We start from the raw sequence: 26,501 nt of genomic DNA on the forward strand, positions 1-26,501 counted from the left end.
CCCCCAACCACGGGCGTTTTTTCCCCCCCCCCCCCCCATTGGCCTTCATTCCCCCCCCGCCATCCCCGTTTGTTCCCCCCGACCCCCCCCCCCCCCCCCCCAGCAGACGTGTCAACCTTCAACCCTCCGCCTGGATGTTTCTTCCTCCAGAAAGCCCTCTCTAATCCCTTAAGAGCCTGGGCCAGGTCGCTCGGGTTCAAATACTGCCCCACCATTTACTAGCTGTGAGATGTTAGATATGTTTCATAATCTGTGCCTTTATTTCTTCAGCTGTAAAACAGGGAACACAGTTCCTATTATATGCCTGTTTTGTGGACAAATGAGTTGTTACATGTGAAGCATTCAGAACTGTGCCGGGCACAGCGGGTGTTCCGCCAACCGTCTATGGTTATTCTCTGCATCCCCAGGACCTGACACTTACCCACCCTGCAGCCCCGCTCCCTGCTGACTCTCCTCTTTTCCTAAGTCTGTAAGTTCCCTGACAGGAGGGATGGCCTGGTCCACCCTTTATGTCCCTCAGCTGACATCTCATTCTCTCCACAGTAGGTATTCAATAATAAGTATTTGTTGAACTGAATCCAAGTGATTTTCTTTTAGTTTTCTGATTACTTATCAGTATATTCTTACGAGTTAGTACTCACAGAAGACTATGCCTGGACCAATGTTGCCTGACTTAGATGTGGATACCTACACGAGAGGTTTTAAAAAGACCTCAGTAAGCACCTGGCAATAGATCAATAGGCCATTACATCAGCATGACAGGGACTATGATCGAAGACCAGAGCTCCATTGTCCTGAAGAGTTAGGGAGAGACACTACCGGTGGGAATACGATATGCACAGTGAAACACCGGTCAAATACCAGCCTAAATGCTGCCAATCTGATAGCATTCTCCCAGACCAAGGAATGTCATCTACCCTGAACTAGTTCTGGAAAACCATTCCATCCTACAGTGCCCATTTGCCAATGCTTCAAAAGCCTGGAGGCTTCCTCGTTCTTTGAACTGCAGGTTTCTTCGGAGGCAGAAGAGAGAATATGCCCAGCCCAGCACCCTCCCTGTCGTCCCGGCCACGGAAGAGCTGGTGTGTCCACTAACCTGTGGAGCTGGTGATGGGCACAAAGGCTGCAGAGTTAAGGCTGCTCTGGAGTCCATTCAGCTGCCCTTCTGTGGACCCTCTGAAACACAAGCAGCTTGGTTAGATCAGCAGATAGAAAGGTTAGATCAAATGCAGGCCCTCCAATGGCTTTGCCTCTTGCTCTCGGTGTTCTCGGTCATGTGGCTCATTCCCTTGCTTCTTTCAAGACTTGGTACAAATGTCACCTTAGCAGAAAGGACTCCTGTGACCAACTACCCCGTCTTCTGAAATATTACATATATTGGAGTTTGTTGTACATCTCTCTCCACTGGAAGGTAATTGCAAGAAAGCACAGGCTTGAACTACTGCTGTGTCTCCAGTGCCTGGCACCTAATAAGCATTCAACAAATATTTCTTTACTGAATGAATAAATGAAGTTTCCAGTATTGACTTGGATAAATTATAAGTAAAGGCATTAAAAAAAAACCACCAAGGTTCATGTAGACCAGCGGTTCTCATCTGAGGTAGAAAGGAGGGACAGACTTTGTCCCCAACCCCACCCTTCCACAAGGGACGTTTGGCAATGTTGACACATTGTTGTCACAACAGCAAGGTCTACTGGCATCTGGTGGGTAGAGGCCAGGGATGGTGCTAAATATCTCCTAAAGTGCACTGGGAGGTGCCCCCAAAGGATTTTGTAGCCCAAGATGTCAATAGTGCTGAATATGAGGGGCACCCGGGTGGCTGTGTCGGTTAAGCGTCCAACTCTTGATTTCGGCTCAGGTCTCATGATCTCATGGTTCGTGAGGTTCAAGCCCCACATCGGGCTCCACGCAGACAGTGTGGAGCCTGCTTGGGATTCTCTCTTTCTCTCAAAATAAATAAACTTAAAAAAAAAAAATAGTGCTGAAGTTGAGGAACTGTTATATAGAGGCACCTCCCCTCATGCCAACTTTGACAAGAGACAGGACAGAGTAAATTGGATGCTTTGGGCACAGGTTCCCCAGCCACATGTCTTAGAAATTCTATGGCTAGCTTGATGCCCTACAGACCATGCTGGATCTCATCACTACAGGCTCTTATAGATCTGTAATTCTTTCATTGCATTTACCAAAATTGTAATTACAGGATTGTGTAACTGGTTGCTTAATATCTGTCATCCTTGCTAAAAAGTAAGCTCCGTAAAGGCAGAGATTATATCGGCTCGTTCACTGTTATAGCCATGGCTGTTAACATTGCACTTTGCACAGATCAGGTATCTAATAAATATTTTTTTTAATTTTTTTTTAACATTTATTTATTTTTGAGACAGAGAGAGAGCATGAACAGGGGAGGGTCAGAGAAAGAGGGAGACACAGAATCTGAAACAGGCTCCAGGCTCTGAGCTGTCAGCACAGAGCCCGACGCGGGGCTCGAACCCACAGACCGCGAGATCATGACCTGAGCCGAAGTCGGACGCTCAACCGACTGAGCCACCCAGGCGCCCCTCTAATAAATATTTTAAAAAATAATCTGATCCATTGCCCCACAAATACAAATTACTTGTTGGACCCATCTACCTTGATTTTAGTTGACGTGTAAAAATTTTACTTTGTAAGACTAAAAGTTTCATATGCTCAGTTCTTTATTTCTTGAGCAGCAATCAATCCAACCTTTAGAACCCTTCTCCTGGCACTGTTTTTCCATTTATTCATCCATGCAAAAAGTATTCCATGCTTGGTACTAGTGAAGAGGTAGACATTAGGCAAAGACATAAGGGACAAACTATGTGATAAATGCTAAGGAGAAACAGCATGAAGTGTTTTAAAAAAGAGAATGAAACAAGGGAACCTCATTGAGATGTGACACCGGTGGTCAAGGATGGTCTTTCTGAAACTGTCGTATTTCAGCAAAGTCATGAAGTTAGGAGAAGTAGCTATTGGCCAAGAGTAGGGATCAGGAAAGAGCTTTTCGTGGAGAAGAAATAGAATATACGTATAATGATCCTGAGGCAGAAAGGGGTTTAGAATGTCCGAGGAGCTTTTAAAGACCAGCAAGATGGAGGGATGGTCAAGCAGTGTTTGTCAAATGTCCTTGACAGGAACCACCTGGGGTCACTTGTTAATCATACAGCTCTCCAGGCCCTTCCCTTAGAGATTCTGACTCAGTGGGTCCGGGATAAAGTGTGAGAACCTAGGCTTTTTATAGCTCCCAGGTGTCCAAGTGACTTGTATCAGCAGTGAGGAGAACGTTGACTAGTGGGCAAAGGGGAAGGTGATGCGAAGAGCACTTGGAGACTCTGGCAGACGCTTAGGTGCCCAGGGGGTCCACCCCCACCCCCCCTCACTGATGGAGAGCACACCCCAGCAGTGATGCAAGGATCACACTCTCTTGGACCCCTTCCCCTCCAGCAAGCTGTGATTGCGGCCCCACCCACTCCTTTCCACTTTCATTGGAGGACAAGGGAATGGTAGAGACAAACAGGAGAGAAAGGAACAGAGGGAATTCTCCCTTGTCCCACAAGCCTCAACCTTGAATAGCTACATCGGGAATGCTTATCCATTTTATTTCAGCCCTTTATATACCCAAAGAACTACCCAAAGCATCTCTAGCTAATATTGGCTCTTCAAGGTCCAAGTGAAAAAGGAAAAGTTCTAGAACCTAGGATGGGCTCTTTCCTCTACAGAGGTTAAAAACCCTTAGGGCCATTTGCCTGTGTTAGGGGCAGCCACGTCAAGAAAAGCCACGAAGCTGGTCTCAGTATCGCGCAGAACAGCAAAAGGGAACCAGGCAGGCGAAATACCAGAGTCGGTAGAAGAAACAAAAGCAGCAAACAAGGAGCTACCTGAGGGAGAACAGAGTCCCTGGGTGTTTAGAACTAGTGAGTCTGGATCCTTAAACTCCTCCTCCTCTCTTCTCCTCCCTGAAATTCTTTTCCTCTTTTCCCCCCTTCTCTGGAATTCTTATCCCACCCTTCACCTTCATGGGCTGTCTCCTGTTCCTCTCCCTCTGTCCATCCCCTGTCACTCTTCCACCCTGCCTTCTCCATCAACTCCCATCACAGGCCTTGGGAGCCACCGCTGACTCAAACTTTGAACACTTCTAATGAGCCTACTGTTTCTAGCACAGGCGCCCCATTTCCCCCGCGGTGGAGAAACGTGTCCAACAGCCATTCAAGAGGAAATTCAGAGTGGACTTTTCCATGAAAACACTGGTACACAAAGTGGTTTGGGTCTATGTTATTACTACTTCAGGCACATCGTGGGTAAATACGCTTTTGTCGTGCAAGCATCATTTCCCTGGGAAAATACATTCCAGCCTCTGGTCAACCCACTCCTAAGTGAGAACTTTTGAACCACAGCTTACTTAGGGCGCTTGTTGATCTGCTTCTGCGATAATTCTTTGCAGCTTTCCTGGGAGTGCCTGTGTTTTAGGAACTCCTTACGTAGGAAGATGTGTATTCCCCTGCTTGTCTGAGTCAGTTACTGTCCTTTAACATCAAGTTACCACGACCTACCTCGTAGGGTTGTTGAGGATTAAAGAAGATGGCGACTGTAAGGCACATCTTAGCACGGTATCTAGTATTATATCAATGGCTAAACAAACATTAACTTTTATTGGAATTGGTATTTTTACTTAGAATTGCTAACCATCTTTGCATTCACTATAAGCTTATCCACATACAGAAATATTAAGTCGGGTGACGCAGTGACTCTGACTGAAAATGGAATGTGGGTGCTAAATAGGAGAATGTCCACAACATACGCAGAACCTGGAAGTTAACAGCAACTTGCTATTAAAGTCAAAAGGTAGTTAATTGGCGGCCTATGAGGCAGAAATCTCATGGTCACAACTACTCTTAAACTCCCTTAGGAAGAGAGGTCTCATTTGAGATTGACAAACTATCTCCCGATAAATCTAATATACACATTTTTCAGCATCAGAACAAACCACTGTTTCTTCAACTGTGCACCAAATGAAGCAGCTGGCTTGTCATAGAACACATGTCTTTCAGCATGAGAATTACACACGGCACAGAGGATGTCCGTCCTACACAAGAGGCTCATGGGAAATGAGACTGACGGGAGGAACGATGCGTCTCCCAGCTCTCCCCAAGAAGAACGACACACGGAGTCGGCCGCCACTGAAACCATACAGTCTCTTTCTCTCTGAAGAGCCGAATGTGCAAAGCTAAATGTGTGTTTGGTGCAGCTCCGTTAGCTGCTGTTTTCCGATCACGGAACATATGGAATATGAAGACCAAAAGATGAACTCAGGAAAGTGCCTTATAAAAGTCTCGAGTTTTGCAGTGAGGAATACTGAAAAGATGGGACAAGAGAGGTGCCGTTAATTTTACAACATACAAAAGTTAGAGTTTAAACCAAGGAGAGTGCTAGATGTGACCATGCAGTCCCGTAGTGTTCCATAATTGCTCTTCTTGGAAGTGGTATAGGTTCCAGAAGACAGAAGAACAGGAGATATAGCCCAGGTTTGAGAGTTTGAGGCTTCCTACAACCTCAGCTGTGGTGATGGGCTTAGTTCAGACTCTTCTCCACACAACGAACCGTGTTATTATCAAAAGCTGCCGAAGGGCAGGCTTCCCGATTACCGGAGCCACGTCAAAACTGAAACAAGATATGATGTAGCCATGAACAGTAGCACGCTAGTCGCAACCAAGAATTCTAATTAGAAGAATTCCATTAATAATGACATGCTTTTTTCAACGAAGGCAGGATCTTTCCTTGGGATGTGTTCATGGCTAGGACCCGAAGAGTTTCCTTACGTATTAAATGTCTACTTTCTAACCCGGGATTCAAGTCACTTGCTCCACTCCCACTTACTCCTTTGATCTCTTGCCTTTTCCTGAAGTCCAAGAAAAGGCCTGACATGGGCATTACTTCTACCCCGAGTAAGGAAGAACAGCCTTCCTGGGCCTCTCAAAGACATTGTTCGGGAATGCATTACAAGTAAATAGTATCCCTACAAGCCGAAATAGTGCCTACATTTATTATTGAAAGATGTCTCCTAATACTGGTCTCTACTTGGGAAATAAATGCCGATCAAACAGCTGGCTAGGAATGCCACTGGCGTCAAGAGCACACCATACAGCCAGCCTATACGACATATCATCGCCAGTCAAGGAGGGTAATAATAAGCAAAATCCCTACTATCCATTTTGCTGGTAAGGCTTCGGACGTGCTTTTTCGTGGATCTTTGTTTCCTTTATTTGTGGTTTCCTCTGTTCTTTTTTTCCCATTATTTTGATCAGTGGAAACTTTTCTGAAAGTGATATCCTTTCTTTAAGATCTGTTTTGTTCATTACTTCACAAGATTGACTGTGGTTTGGTGCTATATTGTTTCTCTTCGAGTTCTTTTCAAGCCTTTCCACATCTCTAACACAGAGGTACTAGGTTTCTGTTCCAATGGTTTAAGTGAAAGTTTATCTTGGATTCATGCCACCACATCGGGGATGACCTTTCTATAGAAGGAAGGGGCCACAAAAGAAAAGTGCTCAAGATTTCACAGGAAGAGGAGAGCTCGAAATGCTGACCTTGCCAGGGCTGTGGCAGACAGGCATGGTGGCATCTGTGAAGGTCCTGAAAAGAAACCCCGCACTTGCTCACTTTTATAAAACTTTGGTGACAACCAAACTTCTTTTAACTCCCAAAGGAGAGAAGAAATCTCAAGGCACAAGTTAGGTTATAGAACTGAATTCCAAAAGGGACATGTACTCTTGAGTCTTCTTAGCAAATGTTTACTCACAGATGAAACATCTCACAATGTTCCTTACAACCTACATGCACGCAGGTGTACGTGTGCTTCCTCCTTTAATCCATCAGTCCAGGGATTATGTATGCATCTCACAAACAGAAGCTAATATACTAATCTTTGGCAAATAACAATTAGAACAGTATTAATTTGGGTCTGAAAACAAGACCAATTCAAGAAGCACTTTGTGAAGTCAACTTTTGTGCAGGAGTGGTGCATAAGGCTCCATTTTATAAATATACTACACATTGTCTAACCCACGATCCATTATATTTGTTGTTTTATTCCTTTTCATTCCTAGTATTGCTAGGACCCTATGTGGGTCTTTCCTCTTTTTTAAATTTACCATATTAGTCTTTCCAGATGTGACCCCGTCTACCATTTGTTGTCAGTTTCATTCATTCCTTCACCCAGTATTTAATGAGTATCTACCATGGGCCAAACACTGCTCGAGGCACTGTTCTCTCGTGTTCTCCCATGTGCTGGGCTGTTCTAGGTGATTTCTGTATTTTTATTATTTTATTTTGATTTTGATTAATTTGCTCTTGTTCTTTTTATAGTTTTTCAAGTTAAATGATTAGCTCACTTATTTTCAATCGTTCTTGTCTTTTTAATAAATTCGAAGTTCCAGGTTTACTTTTGAGTGCAGTTTTGGCTATCCCACAAATGTGGTACGTAGCATTTTCCACAGCCATCTACTTCTAAGTGTTTTATGATTTTCATTATGATAACCTAACAGCTGGGTATTATGTACTGAATTTTTTTAAATTTCCAAACACACGAGTCTTTTTTAAACATTACCTTTTGGTTTTTCCTAATTAAAATGTTTTTTACTGTTGAAGAGTGTAAACGGATACAGATTTTTTGAAATGTGTGGAGCCTTCATTTGTGACAGTATGTGTTGAATTTTTGTAAACATATCCTCGAAGAGAATGTATATTCTCCCTACTGGATGCAGGAGTCTATGCAGAGCTATTAATGTTTTTCAGACTATGACCTGTGGCTCGTAAGGGGGTTGCAAAATCAATTTAGGGGACCCAATCGGCATTTTTCAAATAATAGGAAATGATATTTTGTGAAACTTTTATTTCATATACATAATTTAGATATTTTTACTAGGTTGCATATAAAATGTATTTTTTTTAATATTATAAGTGGTGGTCAGGAAACATGAAAAGCCACTTATCAAAGCAAATTGTTATTCTATATTTCAAATAGTCCAAATCCTCAGAAATTTGTATGAGGCACCTATCAGTTATTGATAGAAGCAGATTTAAATAAATCACCCACTATGATTGATAATTTTCCAACATTTCTTTGTAATGTTATCAGCATTTGATTTATAGATTTTGAATTTATTATGTTAACTGCGTACCAGTGCTTTTCTTCATCCCAGTGAATGCTTTTTGCTTAATTCTATTTTCTCTGTTGCTATACTCATGCCCCTAATTAGTATTGCATGGTTTACCTTCTTCTAATCCTTCGCACTGGGAACTTTTACTGTAGGTATCTCTCTTTTAAGCAGGCTACAACCAAACATGTTAAAAAGTACAATTTCTGGGTGCCTGGGTGTCTCAGTTGGTTAAGTGTCCAACTCGATCTCAGCTCAGGTCTTGACCTCATGGTCGTGAGTTCAAGTTCTACTTTGGGCTCCACAGTGGATGTGAAGCCTATTTAAAAAAATGCAATTTCATAATCTATCTTTTAATAGCAGAGTATAATCCCGTTAACATTTAGTGTGATTACTCATATAATTGGATATATTTCTACTATCTTAGTTTTTATTTTCCACTTACCATCCTTTTCCTTTGCCTTTTTTTTCTTTTCCTGCCTTCCACTGGACTCAAAAGTTTCTACATTCTCTTCTCTTTCCTTCTGTGGATTTGAAAGCTACAGAGTATATATCAATTATTTAGCTATTTTTTTCTAAGCGTAAAATTTAGTTTATTTTTTCCACTTTTTTCCCTTAATATTTCTGTCTTGCCCTTAGAACTTGACACAGACCTGCTATATTTTTGCCATCCACTGAATCCTCTTGGCCCTCAGTCTTGTCTTTGTTGTCCCAAACGTGTTTTATATTTTTAAAAGACCAACAATTATGTTTACAGTCATTAGCATTTATTATCACTTAATAAAAGTCTGGCCCCTCACTGCTTCATGTTATCCAACACTTCTGTGTTCACTTTTATCTTATCCAGTCTTTGCTAGTTCTTCCAGTGAAGGTCATGTGGTATACTCTTAGACTTTGAATATCTCAAATTATTTTTATTTTGGCTTTTCTCTTGAATGACAGTTTAGCTGTGTATAAAATTCTAGACTGAAAGTTTCTTCACCACAACATTCTGAAGCTGTTAGCTCTTGTTTTCTGCCACCTACTATTTCTAAAAGAAGAATGTGGGATTCTGTGTTCCCTTGTGAATTTTCTCTCAAGTAGCATGTAACTCTTCCCTTTATGCTCAGTGTTCTGCAGTTTCACTATGGTCTATGTGCATTTATTTTGGTACATGGGATGAATATTTTAGCAGAGGACTCACTTATTTCTTCAATTCCAGAGAAGTCTCAGTTATTATTTCTTAAAGCGTAACCTGTCCACCTCTTCCTCAGGTTTCCCTTCTGATACTCTGATCAGAATCACATGTTACAAGATAAGCCTACCAGATACCGGACCTAACATGTCTGGCTGTTCAAAAATGTTAATTTCATTTCTAAGGAATTCATGTTCCAGTTGTCAGCTTTGTTGGCAATCCTTCTTAGATTCAGATTTACTCATGTGTTTTGCAACTTTAGTTTGTAGGCTTATTCTGAATAGGAATCATTTCTTCCCTTGTCTCTGTATTTGCTCACCCCTCCCTGGCAGAAGTTTTTATAACTGCTTCCACCTAGGGCCCATCACCCTAGTCCAGAACCAGACTTTCCAGTGGTATTTCAGTGCTCTTGCCTCAGTCATATTTAGAAATCCAGGTGAGTTTTGAAACATGAGCAGGTGCAAGGGTGTGTCATTATCCTCCTGACTCTGTAGGCCCACAGCCTCATATAAAGATGTGGCCTCAGGCAATGGGTCCATTGTCAGTTTCATCAGTCTCCCATTAGGAGAGCCCACTGCATTCCAATAGTATCTTGGTGCTACTGACATTTTGGACTGGATAATTCTTTGTTGTGGGGAACTATCAGGTGCTTTTCAGGACGTTTACCAGCATCCCTACACTCGATTCATTAGATGCCAATTGAAACCCCTCGCCCCTGCCCAGCTATGGTAATCAAAAATTACTCCAGGCATTGCCAGATGTCTTCTGGGGCCACATCGTCCCCAGCTGAAAAATTACTGTTTTATTGCCAGTTAATGAGCCTGGCTTCTTCGTCTTTCCTCTTGGGTAGGGAGGGAACTTTTAGGCCCCAACATGCTACAGGGGTTGAACTCTGGGCTGTCACTGCCTGCTCCCAAAGCAGAGTTCAGAAAGCTTGGTGTTTCAGCCTCATTCACTGATCCTCAGTTATTTCTGCACATTTGGGAGCCAAGGAGAGGCTCCCTCGTTCTGAAGGTCAGGTAGGTCCTTTCAGTGTTTTTTATCACTGCAGTGTATTTGAAGCAGAAGGAGAGTATTAAGTGTGAACTTATGGAGACAACTTGACTGGGAGTCAGTGTGTCCAAATCTAATCTTTTGTTTTATTTGAAGCTAAGCCCTTGCCTTCAATAGTCACTAGCATTATTAGCATTCAGGATCTCAGAATGTATTTGAATTTCCATAGCCTTGCCAGATAGAGCCAAATCATACTTACGAGTATCAGCTTACTAACAACAAGAATGCAATTTCTTTTAATAGGGCACAGCGGTGGCAGCAGAAATTATAACTGTACCAGCACACACGCACTGGACACTTGATATATGTCAGGAAAATACCTGATCTCATTTAATCCTAAGAACAATTCCTCAACGTAGGTAATATTGTACAGATAATGACACAGAGGCTTAGAGATAGCTCCAAATAACAGTCAATTAAATGAAGGCGCTTGGATTCAAATCTAATATGAAATCCTGGGCTGTTAGCAATTGGGCTTTACTGCTCTACTCTACTCTATGCAGTATAAATAAGTAATGATGGGATAATTGCTATTTGGTCATCCCTGACACATACACCTTGATATGCAAACCACATCACCACCACCGCCCCAACCACCGTCTCTAGCACATCTCTGTCTTTACCACTGTCTCCTCTACCACCATCTCCTGTGACCTTGTCATGAATATAAGCCAGATCAGGGGCCAGGAAATACATTTCTCTCTCCGCTCTTAAAGATAAACTTCATGGACACCGGGCTTGTGTCTGTCCTGTCCACTGGTGTTATTACCAATACTTAGAGCAATGCCCGGCATAATGGACATTCAGTACCTATGTGATAAAAGGGTAAAGACAAGATATCTGTCCCTAGAGGCTTATGAGAAGAACACATATAAAAAGGAAAATTCGACAAGGAAGTAGATGGTAGAGTTAGCTGAAGCTCTTGGCAAAGCTGCATCAAGGTGATAAATGAAAACCTGATCTTGAATAAAACACAGGACTTAGATTCAAGAGGGCAAAGGGCACGAGGAAGAGGGGATAACATGAGCATGTAAGAACACTATATGGAAGCACGTGTGTGGAGCACACTGTAAGACTGTATAGAAAAGGCTGCAGACAGGATAGAGGACATTTTGCAGAAGGCTTTCCTGTCAGACTAAGGACTCTCAACTTTACCAGGTAGGCACCTGGAAGCCTCCAAAGATTTTGGAAAAAAGCTTCAAAGAACTATTTTAGAGATGATATTTTAAAATTGTTTCCTAGGCCTACTCATGTACCCCATTTCTTTAAGAACCAATTTGGATAGTTTAAGATTGCTACCCTGTTCTACTTGGGTGTTCTTTTTATTCAAGAACCAATCTTGATAGTTCATATTTTTGAAAATATTACCTTTCATTCAGTTTTAAAATTTAGTAGCACACAATTATGCAGGGCTCTCATAATTTTCAGTCTCCCCTATATCTACTTTTAAAACATTTTTCTTATTTTTAATTCTCTTCTTTGTCTGGCAGAGCTATGTTTATTTTATCCTTCTCTGTCCCCATACCCCAAACTAAATAAGGTTTTGAATATAACTTTTTTGCTGCTTTTGACTTTATATTGGTTTTCTTCTTGATTTCCTTTGATTTTTTTTTTCTTAGCTTTGTTTTATTGACCCTTTTCTAACTTCAAAAGATGGAAGCTTAGTTCAGGTATGACAAACATTAACCACTCATCCTCCCTGCCTGCGGCAGACATTACTAATCTATCAGAGCACTCTTTCTTGCCAGGCTCAGAGAAGTGCTCATAACTTTTGTCAATAAAACACTCTCGGTAATCAGCCAAAGCTAGTATATCAGTTGAAGCCAATCTGCCATTTGTGTCTTCGTTAATTTCTTTTCAATCTTCCTACATTATAACAATGAAAATAACTAAGATTACGAATTTACCTTTGAGTACATCTTTGGTTACATTTCAACTTTAAGTTTTGATATATATACTTCTTTTCATTATTTTAAAAAATATTTCAGCTTTAGGGATGCCTAGGTGGCTCAGTCAGTTAAGCGTCCAACTCTTGATCTCGGCTCAGGTCATGACATCAAGGTTTGTGGGTTTGAGCACCATACCAGACTCTGAGCTGAGCATGGAGCCTGCTTGGGATTCATATTCTCTCTCTCTCATTCCCTCTCTCTCTTTCTCTCTCTCTCTCTCAAAATAAATAAACATTAAAAAAATAAAAAATAAAAACTCCAAAATTATTTGGGCATTTTGTATAGACTTTTATTCTAATATCTCATTTTATTGCAAAGTAGTCTTGAGAATGAGGTCTGTATGCTTCTATTCTTTGAGGATTCAGTTGAAATGTTCCAGTTTTTTAAATATATTGTTTAATGTTTACTTATTTTTGAAAGGGAGAGACAGAGTGCGAGCCGGGGAAGGGCAGATGGGGGCAGGGGGTGACAGAATCCGAAGCAGGCTCCAGGCTCTGAGCTGTCAGCACAGAGCCCGATGTGGGGCTCGAATTTAGGAACTGCAAGATCATGAGGTGAGCAGAAGCCACACACCCAACCAACTGAGCCACCTAGGTACCCCTGTTCTAGTTTTGAAGAATATTCCATGGGAGCTCTGCAGGGCACAAAACTGTGTACCTATTAATTTAATCTCACAATTATGTTGTTCAAAACCCTCATGCCCTTATGTTGGGTCTATTTTGCCTATAATAATGACTATTACTTCTCTTTCTGGAATTTGTTATTTTAGGTGGAATCTACCTTTTATTTCAATATTTTTACCTTTGTACACTTTTCCTCAGAATTTTGAAAGACTTTTTGAAATCTGTCCTCTATTTTACTAATTAAGTTTTCTACAGTGCCCAATTCACTGTGGTTAACCCAATTTTTCACTTAGGTATTTCTCATATCCTCCCTGACCACAGACTGCTTGCTCTCTACATGAGATAGCTTTTTGAAGCTCTACACATCAATGCACTCTATGCTTAACTTTTGTCAAGAATACACATTAGGGATTTTCTAAAATGTTGTTTTTTTGCTTGCTTTAATGGATTTCAGGGGTTGACAGCTCCCCTAAATCTTCTCCATGGAGCTTTCTTCTAAGCTATAGGCCCCAAGATTTTTAAATATTTGCTCACCCTCCGAGAGGAAAGTCTAAGTTTGCCGTTAAAGGCTCATGATCATGGAAGAACTGATACGGATTCTACAAAATCCATAAGATCCTACCCAAATCTTTTAAAAAGGGATTTTCCTATGCAGATAATAAAGAAAAGTGAGAAGTGGGAAATATCCAGCAGTTAGAGTCCCATTTTAACAACCATTTTAATATCCCAGTGGCAGGGATGAGAAGTAAGATTCTAATTTAAATTACCCAAGTATGAATCACCAAGGGAAGGCCCATCATTCCATGACTCTCATGTACTTCTCCTCCCCACTGGACCACACACACACCAGCGGCAACTTTTGGTTAGGTGTGGTTACAAGGACCCAGTTCTTTGACTGATGTCATCATCCATGCCAAAAGCAAACCCTAAGATCTCCTAATGCCACTACTGAGGTCCACATGCTGAGGGCTTATGGAGGAAAGAGTCTAAGTGGCAGGCTCCTTGACTAGCCCTCCCTTCTCCCACTTCCACGCCCTGCCCCTTAGAGTGAGAGGGTGTTATCAGTGGGTTCCAAGCCTCTCACCCATTTCCTACACTTCACTCTCATAAGGAAGAGAGTATATAAAAGCCTTTAGTAGTGTTCTTCAATTCAATCCTTTTCATGCTACATTTACCACAAATTCTCTCCACACTTTAGTATGAGTGGTAATAATTCTTCCTCCTTTTGAGTATTTCAGTGGTCACTTAAGTGGTAAAATTGGTGTGGAAACGGAGGGGAGTGAGCTCCTAAGTGCTTACTTTGCATTCTCCCAAAGGCAATTTTTTAGGACGATTAACCTGTCATTTGCTGTACAGAATGGATGTGAATGGGTTGGTGGGGGTCTTTCAAATCGGTGGTCTACTGGGAAGAGTCTGTGGTTGGCGCACAGTAGGTGACACAGATTCGGCTTTAGCTCTGCCACTGACTAGCTGTGTGCCTTGCTACACTCATAGCCTTGCACTATGCCTGCAATCTTATATCTTTCAGCACTAAAAGCCTATCATTATATATTTTGGAAATGCATAATTTAGAGAATCCTGTATTTAAGGATGGGAACGCCACAGATTCAATCATATTTCTTGAAACTATGCATAAGTAAAAAGGCTAAAAGGCTGATAGAAGACACGACATCTTGTATCCTCACATCAAGAACCTATTTTTGGACCATTATAACTGCTCATCACTTTGCCTCATGTTAATGACTCATATGTTAAAAAGATACAGCAAATAATCCAGTGAAGAAATGGGCAAAAGACATGAATAGACACTTTTCTAAAGAAGACATCCAGATAGCTAACAGATACATGAAAACATGCTCAACATCACCCATCATCAGGGAAATACAAATCAAAACCACAATGATCTACCATCTCACACCTGTCAGAATGGCTAAAATTAACAACTCAGGCAACAACAGATGTTGGCGAGGATGCGGACAAAGAGGAACCCTTTTGCACTGCTGGTGGGAATGCAAACTGGAGCAGCCAGTCTAGAAAACAGTATGGAGATTGCCCCCAAAATTGAAGACAGAACTACCCTATGACCCAGCAATTGCACTGCTAGGTATTTATCCAAAGGATGTAGGTGTGGCGTTTTGAAGGGGCACATGCATCCCAATATTTACACCAATGCTATCAATGATAGCCAAAGTATGGAAAGAGTCCAATGTCCATCGACAGATGAATGGATAAAGAATATATATATATATATATATACACACACACACACACACACACACACATACATACAATGGAATATTGCTCAGCAATCAAAAAGAATGAAATCTTGCCATTTGCAACAACATGGATGGAACTAGAGTGTATTACACTAAGTGAAATAAGTTAGCCAGAGAAAGACAAATATCATATGACTTCACTCATATGTGGAATTTAAGATACAAAACAGATGAGCATAAAGGAAGGGAAGCAAAAATCATATAAAAATAGGGAGGGAGAAAAACATAAGAGACTCTTAAGTACAGAGGACAAACTGACGGTCACTGGAGGAGTTGTGGGTCGGGGGACGGGCTAAATGGGCAAGGGGCATTAGGAAGGACACTTACTGGGATGAGCACTAGGTGTTATATGTAGGGGATGAATCGCTGGATTTTACTCCTGAAATCATTATTGCACTATATGTTAACTAACTTGGAAGTAAATGACAAAAAACAAAAACAGAAACAAAAAAAACCAATGACTACAATAAATATTTAAAGTAAATATTCAATAATAAAAAAAAAGATACAGCATATTTTTTAAACCTGACCCTTATTTTTATATGTGTCTGACGTTAATCTCTTAGCATCTTTCATCGTGTTGCTAATATCACACATGCTCAGGTCACATGAACTGGTACCCGTCTGCCCACACTGCTGGGCTCCTGGCCTCTCTCCTCCCTTCCTAATGCCCAGTAGCCATTAACAAACACCACTGTCCTGGGTGCTGACACAGAACAAGCAGTTACCTTCAATTTCCACTGAGGTCACCCTGCTGTAGAATATCCTAAAACCTAGGCAAGGAAAGGTAATCTCAGCTATTGAAAGAAAAGCACTTTAGTTAAGCCTGGTGTTTCTTTCGTAGTTTTTTTTCTTCAGAGAAGCCCCAGGTACAACAGCTTTGACTCTGCCCTTCCGAAGTTATCTCTAGTCTGTGAGTTTTGCCCATGACCCTGGCAAATTTTAATCTCCTTAGGTTTCTTTCTCCATGTTCCTGGAGAGTATGAGTCTGGCTCTGAGGAAAAGGTCATTTACAAGGAAGACACAGTTCATATGCACGTAGTTGTTCCTAGGCTGTCATTCCTCTTAGTTCAGCTGACTGTTTGGAAGAAATACCACAAATAGTTTTAAAAGGAGGATCTGAAGTGGGTACTAAATTATGAAGTGTTGCAAACACTAGAGAGGAAAATCAAGAAAGGCTATTGGCACTATGGAAAGGGTAAAAAAAAAAAAAAATCTAAATCATCCTCTCCACAGAATTGACAAATGAGATTTAGCTAAAGGAAATATAAATATATGAATTTGAGGACTGTAACAAAGAACTTGTGGGCCAAGAGGGGATGAGGAAATGGCTATAAAGCAACAAGATTAAAAAAGAAATGTGCTCATAAAAAGCTTTCAATGGAATAGACAGAAAACCAGTTATTTTGGTTAATTATTCAGTGGGGACAGTGGTTTTGTTTTACAGATGGGAAACTGAAACCTTTAGAGGGAAAGTGACTTCAATATTATCATAAAGAAATAGGACCCCACTGTTCTGATTCTCAACTCCCTTTGCACCAACTCCAAACGACATTCCATCTTTTATGTTCTATTGTTCTCTAAACTCAACCCTCTAGGATGTGGAAACTTTGATGCTCTTGGAAATTGCTTCTATATTTGTCCAATGCCAACTTCTGTGCTAGGAGAAGTTTGAAGTTCAACCCCAAAACACAGGGCTTGGCGCAGTCAAAAGCTCATTACAACTTCTCATTAGTTGTGTCTCTTGGGGCAACTATGGCATTCCCGAGTGTGACTCAGTATCACCACTCATAACTGATGGTTCCTGATTAATCTGAACGGAGCCAGAATAAAGGCCAAAACGAGCTCCTAGCAAATGAAGCAACATATCTTGCAAGACGAAAGTAAAAAGTTATATGAAAATTTCCTGAAATGACATCCCAGTATTAACCTAAATGATAACAGTATAACACCTAACACTTATTTAGCATACATTATGTACCAGGCATGATATTTGTGCTTGACATTAATTCATTTGTTCCTCTTGATAACCCCATGAGGCAAGTACTATTATTACTCCCATTTTAAATAGGAAACGAAGTCACATAAATGTTAAGTAACTTGCTAGGCTGGCTAGGAACATGAATTACTTTAGAACATAAGAATATATCGACTGATACTCAAGGATCTGTGAAAGGTTTCTCTAGATTAAATATAACTTCATCAAGGGGCACCTGGGTGGCTCAGTCGGTCAAGCGTCCGACTTTGGCTCAGGTCATGATCTCACAGTTCATGGGTTGAGCCTCACGTCGGGCTCTGTGCTGACAGCTCAGAGCCTGGAGCCTGCTTCAGATTCTGTGCCCCCTTCTCTCTCTCTCTCTCTGCTCCTCTACTGCTCGCGCTAGGTATCTCTCTGACTCTCAAAAATGAATAAATGTTAAAAAAAAATAATAATAACTTCATCAATCCAAATAAAGTATGGAGTTTAGTTCTTAATAACGTATCAATGACAGTTTCTCAGGATGGTACCTTCTTCAAATGCACCATGGCAATAAATGATGTTAACAATGGGGAAAATGGGGTGTTTCTATCTTTGTGTGTTCTGTCTTTACAATTTTTCTGTAAATCTAAAATTATTATAAAATAAAAAGGTTAGTTAAAGAAAAAAAAACCTTTAGGTGAATACTTCTTAGAGGGAACTTTTCATTGGGTCAGGTCAAATAAGAACAATGCCATTCCTTTTCCTAAAAGTCAGAAGACTATTAAAGACAGTGGGGCTCCCCACGACACTGTACATTATACACGTTAAGTGAAGGAACGTCAAGGTCTCCATTAGTACTAACTTACTTAGCTTCAGAGACTTGTGCTAGAATTTTAAAGGCAAATTGGAAACTATTTCCTGGAACAACGCCTTACAGCATGCCTTTTGATACTTGGATTATATTTCTTAAATTCTGAAGAAATCTTGCTTTTTTCCCCCCTTCTGTGCATTTTTGGTGCTGAGCTGTTTCCGGTTTTCCCACACTCCTGCCTGTCAGAGAGAAGAAACCACAAAAATGCAACAAAGTTTGTCCATAGAGCCGCAATTTCATCTCAAAAGGCTGAAGAGTTCTCCTGCCAGCACTGAGTTCAGGGCGGCAAATGGTCCTGCTGCCTGCTGACAAGGCCCCCTCCCTACCAGCAGACGAGCCGGCCCCAGTGGGCCACCACGGGCCAGCTCAGGGTACTGGCAATACTCAGAGGATCCACAAACAAGGCGCATACTGGCAAATTCAACATGCACATCTGGCTCGCTGATTCTCCTACCTGAGGGCTTCCTGAACCCGAGGAAGAGAGCATGATTCTAGAATGTTTATGATGGTAATTAAGGTTCACTGAGTTCCTCTGTGTGCTAGTCTTGCTCTAGATGTTCTACATGCAAAGTATTACATGTATTAACTCTGCTAGTATTTATCAACATTCTGTGAAGCAGATCCTCTTTATTATCTCTGCTTCACAAATGAGGAGACTGAGGTTAACTGATTAAGTAACTTGCAACCGACCAAAGGTCTTCAGTTAGTAAACAGTTAGTGCATGAGGGTGTGAGTACAGGCAGTCTGGCTCCGGAGCTACACCCTTGAGGGCTCACTTCTACTCTTTCCAGGCTGAAGAGCCATACAGCTTCCTTCTCACTGTGCTCTTGGCCTTCAACCACAAACTGCCCCTTCCTAACCCCCTCGGTGAAATCCCAATCCAGTGTCTTCCCATTCAAATCCCTAGGAGTGAACAACGAATACAGGTGTATGGGGGGGGGGGCGGGGAAGAGAGGGAGAAGGCATACAGAATTTTAGATGAAATTGAAAAAGTCTGACTCTTTAGAAAGACCAGGAAAAAAACACATCAGGAAGAAGTTTGCATTTCCTTTCTCCAAACCCACGGTTCAGCACGGTTACCCAGTGCACTGTCTGATGGTAGCTCCTGCCAGAGGCTGGAAGACTTAGTCACTGGCAGTGACCTTGAACCCCGCCATCAGCGCTCATCACAATCCCCGGAGAACCTAAGAGCAGCACCTGCCCCTCCCACAGGGTACACAGCCCAAACTTCAGCATGGTCCACTAGTTCCCCAGGTGACTCTCAGCCCAGGCTGAGAACCAGAGTTAACTTTCAGTCCCCATCAGGTGTTCTTGTCTTCTGTACAGTACCAACTATTTTGAAGGCCTCATAAACGAAGAGTACTCTTAGCACAGAATGGATACGACTCAGAAGAAACTGAACAGGAGATTAAGGAAAACTTACTTGGAGGCCTTCTGGGATGTCATCTTCCTGAGGACTTGTTTGTGATTGGCTGGGGGCTTGGGGACCAGCGAGGAGGAAGAACTTGGAGCCAGCACCACTTTTTGCGGCAGAGCGGCTGGCTTCTGGCCACTAGCTGTGGCACTTGAAATTCTGCAAGCTGCACCATTATTTATTGTCCATAAATTGGAGTTAGGTAGTGTCTGGCTGCCAAAGATGGCCTACAAGGAAGAGAAAAAGAAAGGTCGTTGGAGATGTCCTTCATAAGCCATTTGCTATAAATGAGTAACTGGGTTGTAATCCTGAAGTGGGACAAAAGGAAAAGGGAAACTGTTGAAGTAATTTTTTAGGAAAAATTTCTCTAATACTGCCAGTGCAGGTCCAGATTCAGAGAATGGAGAGGTCTGGAAGGAGAGAGTTGAGACGGTCTTGTTGAAAGTACACTGTGCTGGGAATCAGGGCATATGGGTACTATGTATTATCCATCTGTGGAAATTAGAAAAGCGTCTGGTCTCTCTGTCTTCGTTTCCTTCACTGTTAAGTTCAACAGATATTTAATGAATGTCTCCTACTGGGTGTCAAAGTCTAGAAATAAAGCACAGGAACAAAAGTGGCTTGAAGCTTGACTCAATTCCAGCCCACTCAGAGAACTCAGAACTCTTCTAGAAGGTGTGCACATATGAGGAGTGGGTAGAAGCCAGTGTGGCAAGGGCATGTTGAGCAGAGAGGTGGAGACAGGAGGCTGGAACAGAACAGCCAGACCATGTGTGGCCTTGAGGACTCTTTGCAGAATTCTTTAACACCTCATTGACTTAAGGATTAACATAAGACTTTACATTTTAAAATGCTTTCAAAGTAAAATCACTACCTGAATGCTAGTTACTGTATGAATATAAGATCAATACAAATGTGTATTTGCTTAGAGGGTAAGCCTACCGATCAATGAAGACCTAAAAATCACCATCTAAATGTCATAAACACCAACATATGTCTGTAGTTAGGATGTAAAGGTATACTTTCTCAAGTAGATGCTTAAAAAATGCTTATAACTTATTTACCTCATTAGCAATTGGTGTTTCCTTTGGGGGAGGCCACAAATTTTGCTATTGATCATTCCATACTATTAACACTGCTTTCAATACGCATGCGTTACAAAAGCTTTAAATGTGAAATAATATTAAGAGAAAATATACAATTGGCAAAATACAGAAGGTTTTTTTATTAAAAAGATTTCTGGCAATTGATTTCCATCGGAAGACACTGCATTTAAAGAGACGTGGAGAAATGTCATTTCCTTCTGGCCAGGCCAAAAGGGTAAGATCAGAAGCTCTTAGGAAGCATTCACCTTAGAGACAGACTTTATTAATATTATTTTTGTCTTTTATGACTTTCATGCTTTAAGATATAAAAAAATATAAATTGGGTAGCTTTAGCAAAATGTTAACCAACCCTTCTACACTCATGCCTTGGAATGTCCCATTTCAGGGAAATATGTCCAAAGGTCCTGGGCTAGGCAGGTCTGAGAGGGATCAGAGACTCTTGTGCAGAGTAAATGTGTTTGGCAGGCTTAACAAAGAACAAAGCAATTTCAGAAGTAGAGGGTTACAGCATTTTCAAATGGACCATTCGGACTGAGATGTTCTTCATCTCTGCAAACCATGCAAAGGGGAACCCGAAGAGCTCTTCCCTCACCTCCAACTCTGAACGGAAGAAGGGGAACAAAGGAAGACCCAAGCCCATGGGCCAAGCCAGGAGGGAGGCGTTGGGGGGTGTATACATGTGGGAAGGTCTTCAGATGGTCCAAGAGGGCCCAGGAACCCTGATTCTGCTCCAGCAAGCCTTCTGAGGACAAGTAACCGTAGGGTACAGCAAGACAGACTCAAAAACAAATCTATTCCTTTCAAACACCATTTCCATATCTGAGGGTCTCAATATCTGTGGGAGAGACTCAACTAAAAGGAAGGAAGGAGGCAGGAGAGGGTTACTGTCAGTTTATTTTCACTACTACATCCCTACACACGACCTTAGATTGAAGAGTGAAAGTTGCCCCTTTCAGAATGAGGAGGAGGCTAGAAATCCGAAGCAGGGCTGAAGAGCTCTATAGCAGCCGTCCATAAACAAATTCACTGGATGAGTAGCTGAGAAAGAAAAGCCACTGTTAGCAAAGGGCTCTTGGAAATAAAAATATTCCTTATTGAGCGTGATTTTTCGTGTTGTAAAGGAACTGCCATCAGAAAAAAAAATCCATTCAATACATGTTGCTGTGGTGACAACTTAACCATATTTTCAAGATCACTGAGGTTTTTTTCTTTTGTTAAAAAGTCTTGCTGGGACTTCTAAATACAAACAAAAAATGAATGAAAAGAGCAAGATCAGAACGGTGTGAGTGTAGTAAGCTCCTATTTGTGTAAAAAAGGAAAAAGAATATACACAACCATACACACAGACACACAAAACACACAGAAACACACACACATACACAGAAGGTTGATATGTGCATAGAACAATTCTGAAAGGGTACACAAAAAACTAGGAACCTCCATGGAGAAGAACTGGTTAGCTAGGGGTCCAGGAAAGAGGGAAACTAATTGTTCACTACATATCATTTATAACCTTTTGAATTTTGTACCATCCATACGTAGTTATTTATTACAAAAATTAATCATTCAAGGGTAAAAAAAAAAAAAAAAGTCAAGTTCTCCTAAGACTTAAGCAGGTAACAAAGTTAACTCTGGGTACTAGTCAAAGTATCCAAATGGCGCCCTAGTTTTAACCAGGTGGGTACAGGACTCAGCATTAGACGGGGGTGAAGGAGTTCACTGTTCAACACTTATTATGCCTACAAATCCAGATTTGGTCATCAGTGAAAGGCAGAGACTCAGGTAAGTGAAGAACAGCATGGCTTTGCAGCCAAACGTGCCTGGGCTCAAATGTAGCCTCTGGCAGTTATAAACAGTGACCTTTTCAAGTTAGCGAACTTCTCTGACCTTCAGCTTCCTCACAGGCAATTACAATTACTTTGCTGGATTATTGGGGGTTAAATGAAGACCCCCCATATGTCAATATCACCCAGGCATTCAATAAAGGATTCCTGAAGTAGACCAAATACCAGGCGCATTGTAGACCTTTGGCAAACGCTCCATTCCTTCCCAAACTCCCACCTCCATTTGCTGAGGATCCGAAGGATGGGATGGCATGCAGGTCTGCCTCTGTAGGGTCTGTGAATGGCAGCTGGCTGGGCATTTTTCAACATACTTTTCTAGTCTTACGATGATGCTCACTAGCTGTGAAAGCAAACGCTTAAAATGAAAACATATGTTTAGGTTCCCCAGATCATATTTACTCAATTTTCTCTGGCAGGAATAATCTTTTCCTCTTCTGAATGCTTGTAACAATTTATTTGTGTGTGTCTTATCACATTTAGCTCATTCTACCTTGTGTTACAGCCACTGATATGTGTACTTTTCTCTCCTTCTGGACATTGCACACTGCAGATGGCTGAATGACATCTGATTATTTTTTTTTTCATGCACAGTGCCTAGTAGAATGCCTTGTGCATAACAGGCGCTTAATAAATTTTACCCCATGAATGAAAGTAAGAAAACTCGTAACTACTACTCATTTTTATTTTTTTTTTAGTAACAACCAAATTCCTATGCAAAAAAATAGTCAAGTCTGTGTTTCTACAGAGATGTAATCTTGTAATAGGACCATTGTCTGGACTTTGAATAGTGCCTAGTGTGTTATCTGTGATCAACTTATACTTAGCCACAAAATGTAAGCAAGACTTTCTGTAGATCCCAAACAAAAATAAATTCATCTTCCTAGATGCAAATTTTGTGGCAGGACCTTAGATGCAAATTTTGTGGCAAATTTTGTGGCAGGACACCAACGTTCGTTAGTGATAAGAACAGTTTTTACCTCAAATAACAAAATAGAAAAATTAAGAGGATTTATTGCTTAGGAGACTGTCACTTGCCTGGATACTAATACTTCTTTCTTTCTTCCTAATAATACTGCCCCAATTTTTGTTTGGGTAATGATGTGTGTCCACTTAAAAAAAACTATATTTCCCAATCTCTCCTGTACTTAGAAATAACCATGTGCACCTTCCGGGAAAGCTCTTTAAAGGGGGCAAACTGGGTTAGGACACAATTTTTGCCTTTTACTGTTCTTCCTCCCATCCGGAACATGGATATCCAGCTAGCATCAGGTGGACAGGCCTTGGGTGGAAGTCACTTGCTAAGGATTGTAAAGGATAAAGACAAGAGAAGCATGGGCTCATGACAGTACCATAGAGTTCAGGAGAGCCTAACTCTAGATTTCTGATTATATGGGGGAAAAGAAAAATTCTAATTTGTTAAGCTATGGTGGCATAGGGCAGAAGGGAGGGTCTGCTAAATGCAGCGAAACGGACGCCTGAACTGAGATATAATCCTCAATCTACCAATAAGTCCAGCTTGTTTAAGCCTTAATATAATGCAAATGTACTGCATCTCAAAAAAGCAGACACTCTTCCCAAATACAGTAAATCAGCTTCTAGGTCCTCAGCTATTTAGTCATCACACTCTAATATACCAAATGGACAATGAAATCACAATTCTGTACTGTCCAAACTTCCCAAGAGTCAGTAATGTAGACAAGTTCCCAGGTATTTCACCAAAGCCAAGGCTAAGTGTAATGAGATTAAAGCAATCAAATTTGATAAAGAAACCCACAAAAATACTCAGGCAATGTTAAAAAGCAGATATATAAATGAATTCATTAGACTATTGGCAGAAATCAGCCTCTCATACCGTGTATTGGCTCCAGTCCTACAACTCCATCAACAATAGATTATGTGAATTGTTTTGTCCTGATATTCATTCATAAATGGATAGAAGAATAGATAAAGTTCTCTCCATATAAATTCTAAGAAATGTGAGTCTGGATATACAATGTTAGCACTCTGCACTTGTGGGTTAACAGCCCAGGGAATGGGCTACACCGTCATCAGTCAATGTCTTGGGAATGTGAGAGCTGTGTAAGCACTGGCCTCCACTCAAGACCTGGTCAACATATACAAGACTTTTGCTTCTTTATTGGGTGTGGGAAACAGCCATGCTTCAGTAAGGAGACTCAGAGAAAACCACAGTTTGAGGGTTGGCTTGGCCCCAGGCCAAAGATTGGAAAGGCCCTCCTTCTCCCACAACAGAAGGGTACTCGTGGGTGGGAAGGAGGAATTTCTGATAGACAGAACACAGACTGCAACTTGGAAGGTTATGGGGAAGCAAGATCTGGGCTCTCTTACTAGAAAGATAATACTGTTCAGAGATTAAATTCTGGGAGGTTTTTTTTTTTTAAATTCCACCCAGTAAAACACTTCTTTTTGTCTTTACTTGGGCTTATTGGTGATGGAGTGGAGCTAGATAGCTCTTTGTAGTGAAATAACTCTCTACATTCACTTTTCTTTTAATTAAGGGAGATAAAGTTGGGAAATGTTAACCTTAACCTCAATGGGTTAGTGTCTTTTTGTACCCCTTTTACTTTGGTTCCATAAAAGCAAACATTTTTATGCATTAGTCTCCCCACCGAGTTTCATCCCAACTTGGATTAAGTTCCCATTACATAGTACACAAAACTGCTTCTAGAATGTTGTTCTCTGGCAGCTCAAGTACTGGGATGGTGTATCTTCCTGAGCATGTAAGATGCTGATCACTCACCTGACCACAACCAGTCAAGAGCTGTTCAAGGCAAAGAACACACTGTGTCATTTGTGCAATCATGTGATGTTGTAAAAAGCTGGGCGCCAAGGTGAGGGTGAGGGTAGCTGTTTCTATTTTAGCAAAAGCAAGCTTCCAAAAAGCCTTTGTCTCACATTGTATGGAGTTCTTGGCTGTCTTCCATTCACAGTGTTTGTCAGCTGGGACAAGACCGGGGGCCAAGCAAGAGGAGCCGAGCAAGAGGAACAGAGTACAACATCTGGTACTGCTGAGAAGGCAGGGGGCAGTGCTGTATGTAACCCTCACAGGGATGGGGCAGAAACCAGAAGATGCTACTGTTCATACGGAGAGAGGCTGGCGACACAAATACCCGAGATCGAGCTTCGTACCTGAGATCGAGCTTTGAGTGGCCAAAGGTACTGGACAGCCTCTGGAATTTCCTCATTTCTTAAATCAATAAAGAGGCTCTGTCTCCTTTAGCAATTAAGACAGAAGGCTCTTACTAATTCAAATGATCTACTCTCAAGGATGTGTCTACAGCTGCTTACCTGGACAGAACAATTTATTCACCAACCGACAAAAACCATTGTGTTTCAGGCAATTTCTAAGTCAACTGTACTTGCACATGTGGGAAACCATGCTCGTCCTTAACAGATACTTAGATATACTCTCTGTCGTCCAATAAAACCAAAGATTCTAGCAGTAGTCTCTGAGTTGGCGTCTCAATAGAATCAAGACAAGTGAACAGATCTTGGGTGAGGTGTGTGTTACGACGAAGAAGTCCGACCATGAGGCAGCTGGTTAAGGCCAGGGATGCGGTCCATGACTAGAAAACCCAGTGAAATTAAATCAGTTAAGTAGCCTTAAGACACCACACAGATAACCTTCTCTCACTAGCAGCCCCCCACTTCCACTCTAACCACAGAACCCATTAGTCCTACATTGGTAGAGGCTCATATTCTGATGGCAAATTTAGACTCGTGGCTGTGGATTCTGCTTTGCTTTCAATTTTTTTCTCCTTCAATGCCCAGCAATATTTGAACACTGGTCACACACACTCACAGAAGGTTGGCAGCCCAAGGGTTTTTGTCTTTTTTTTTTTGAAACATATTAATTTATTTTTTCTTAAATGTTTTTTTAATTTATTTTTGAGAGAGATGGCGTGCAAGCAGGGAAGGCACGGGACGATGGGGTGCGGGGGGGGGGGGCGGACAGAGGATCTGAGTGGGCTCTGCACTGACAGCAAAGAGCCCGACGTGGGGCTCGAACTCAGGAACTGTGAGATTGTGACCTGCGCC

General features: G+C 41.5%; 1 protein-coding gene across 10 annotated transcripts in view; it reads right to left on the reverse strand.

Moving 5' to 3' along the window:
- The window catches only part of TTLL5 (tubulin tyrosine ligase like 5), a 287,219-nt gene that overhangs the window by 49,157 nt on the left and 211,561 nt on the right, over positions 1-26,501 (reverse strand). For 9 of the 10 annotated variants that reach the window (XM_049611362.1, XM_049611361.1, XM_049611359.1 and 6 more), the window contains 2 exons: positions 19,505-19,722; positions 1,097-1,176 (listed from right to left, as the gene is read on the reverse strand). In XM_049611362.1, coding sequence (XP_049467319.1) covers positions 1,097-1,176; positions 19,505-19,722 — 298 coding nt within the window. The remainder of the gene's footprint in view (positions 1-1,096; positions 1,177-19,504; positions 19,723-26,501) is intronic. The other variant, XM_049611364.1, reaches the window with a different exon arrangement.

Source organism: Panthera uncia, assembly GCF_023721935.1.
Source record: "Panthera uncia isolate 11264 chromosome B3 unlocalized genomic scaffold, Puncia_PCG_1.0 HiC_scaffold_1, whole genome shotgun sequence".
In the NCBI taxonomy this organism is placed as follows: Eukaryota; Metazoa; Chordata; class Mammalia; order Carnivora; family Felidae; genus Panthera; species Panthera uncia.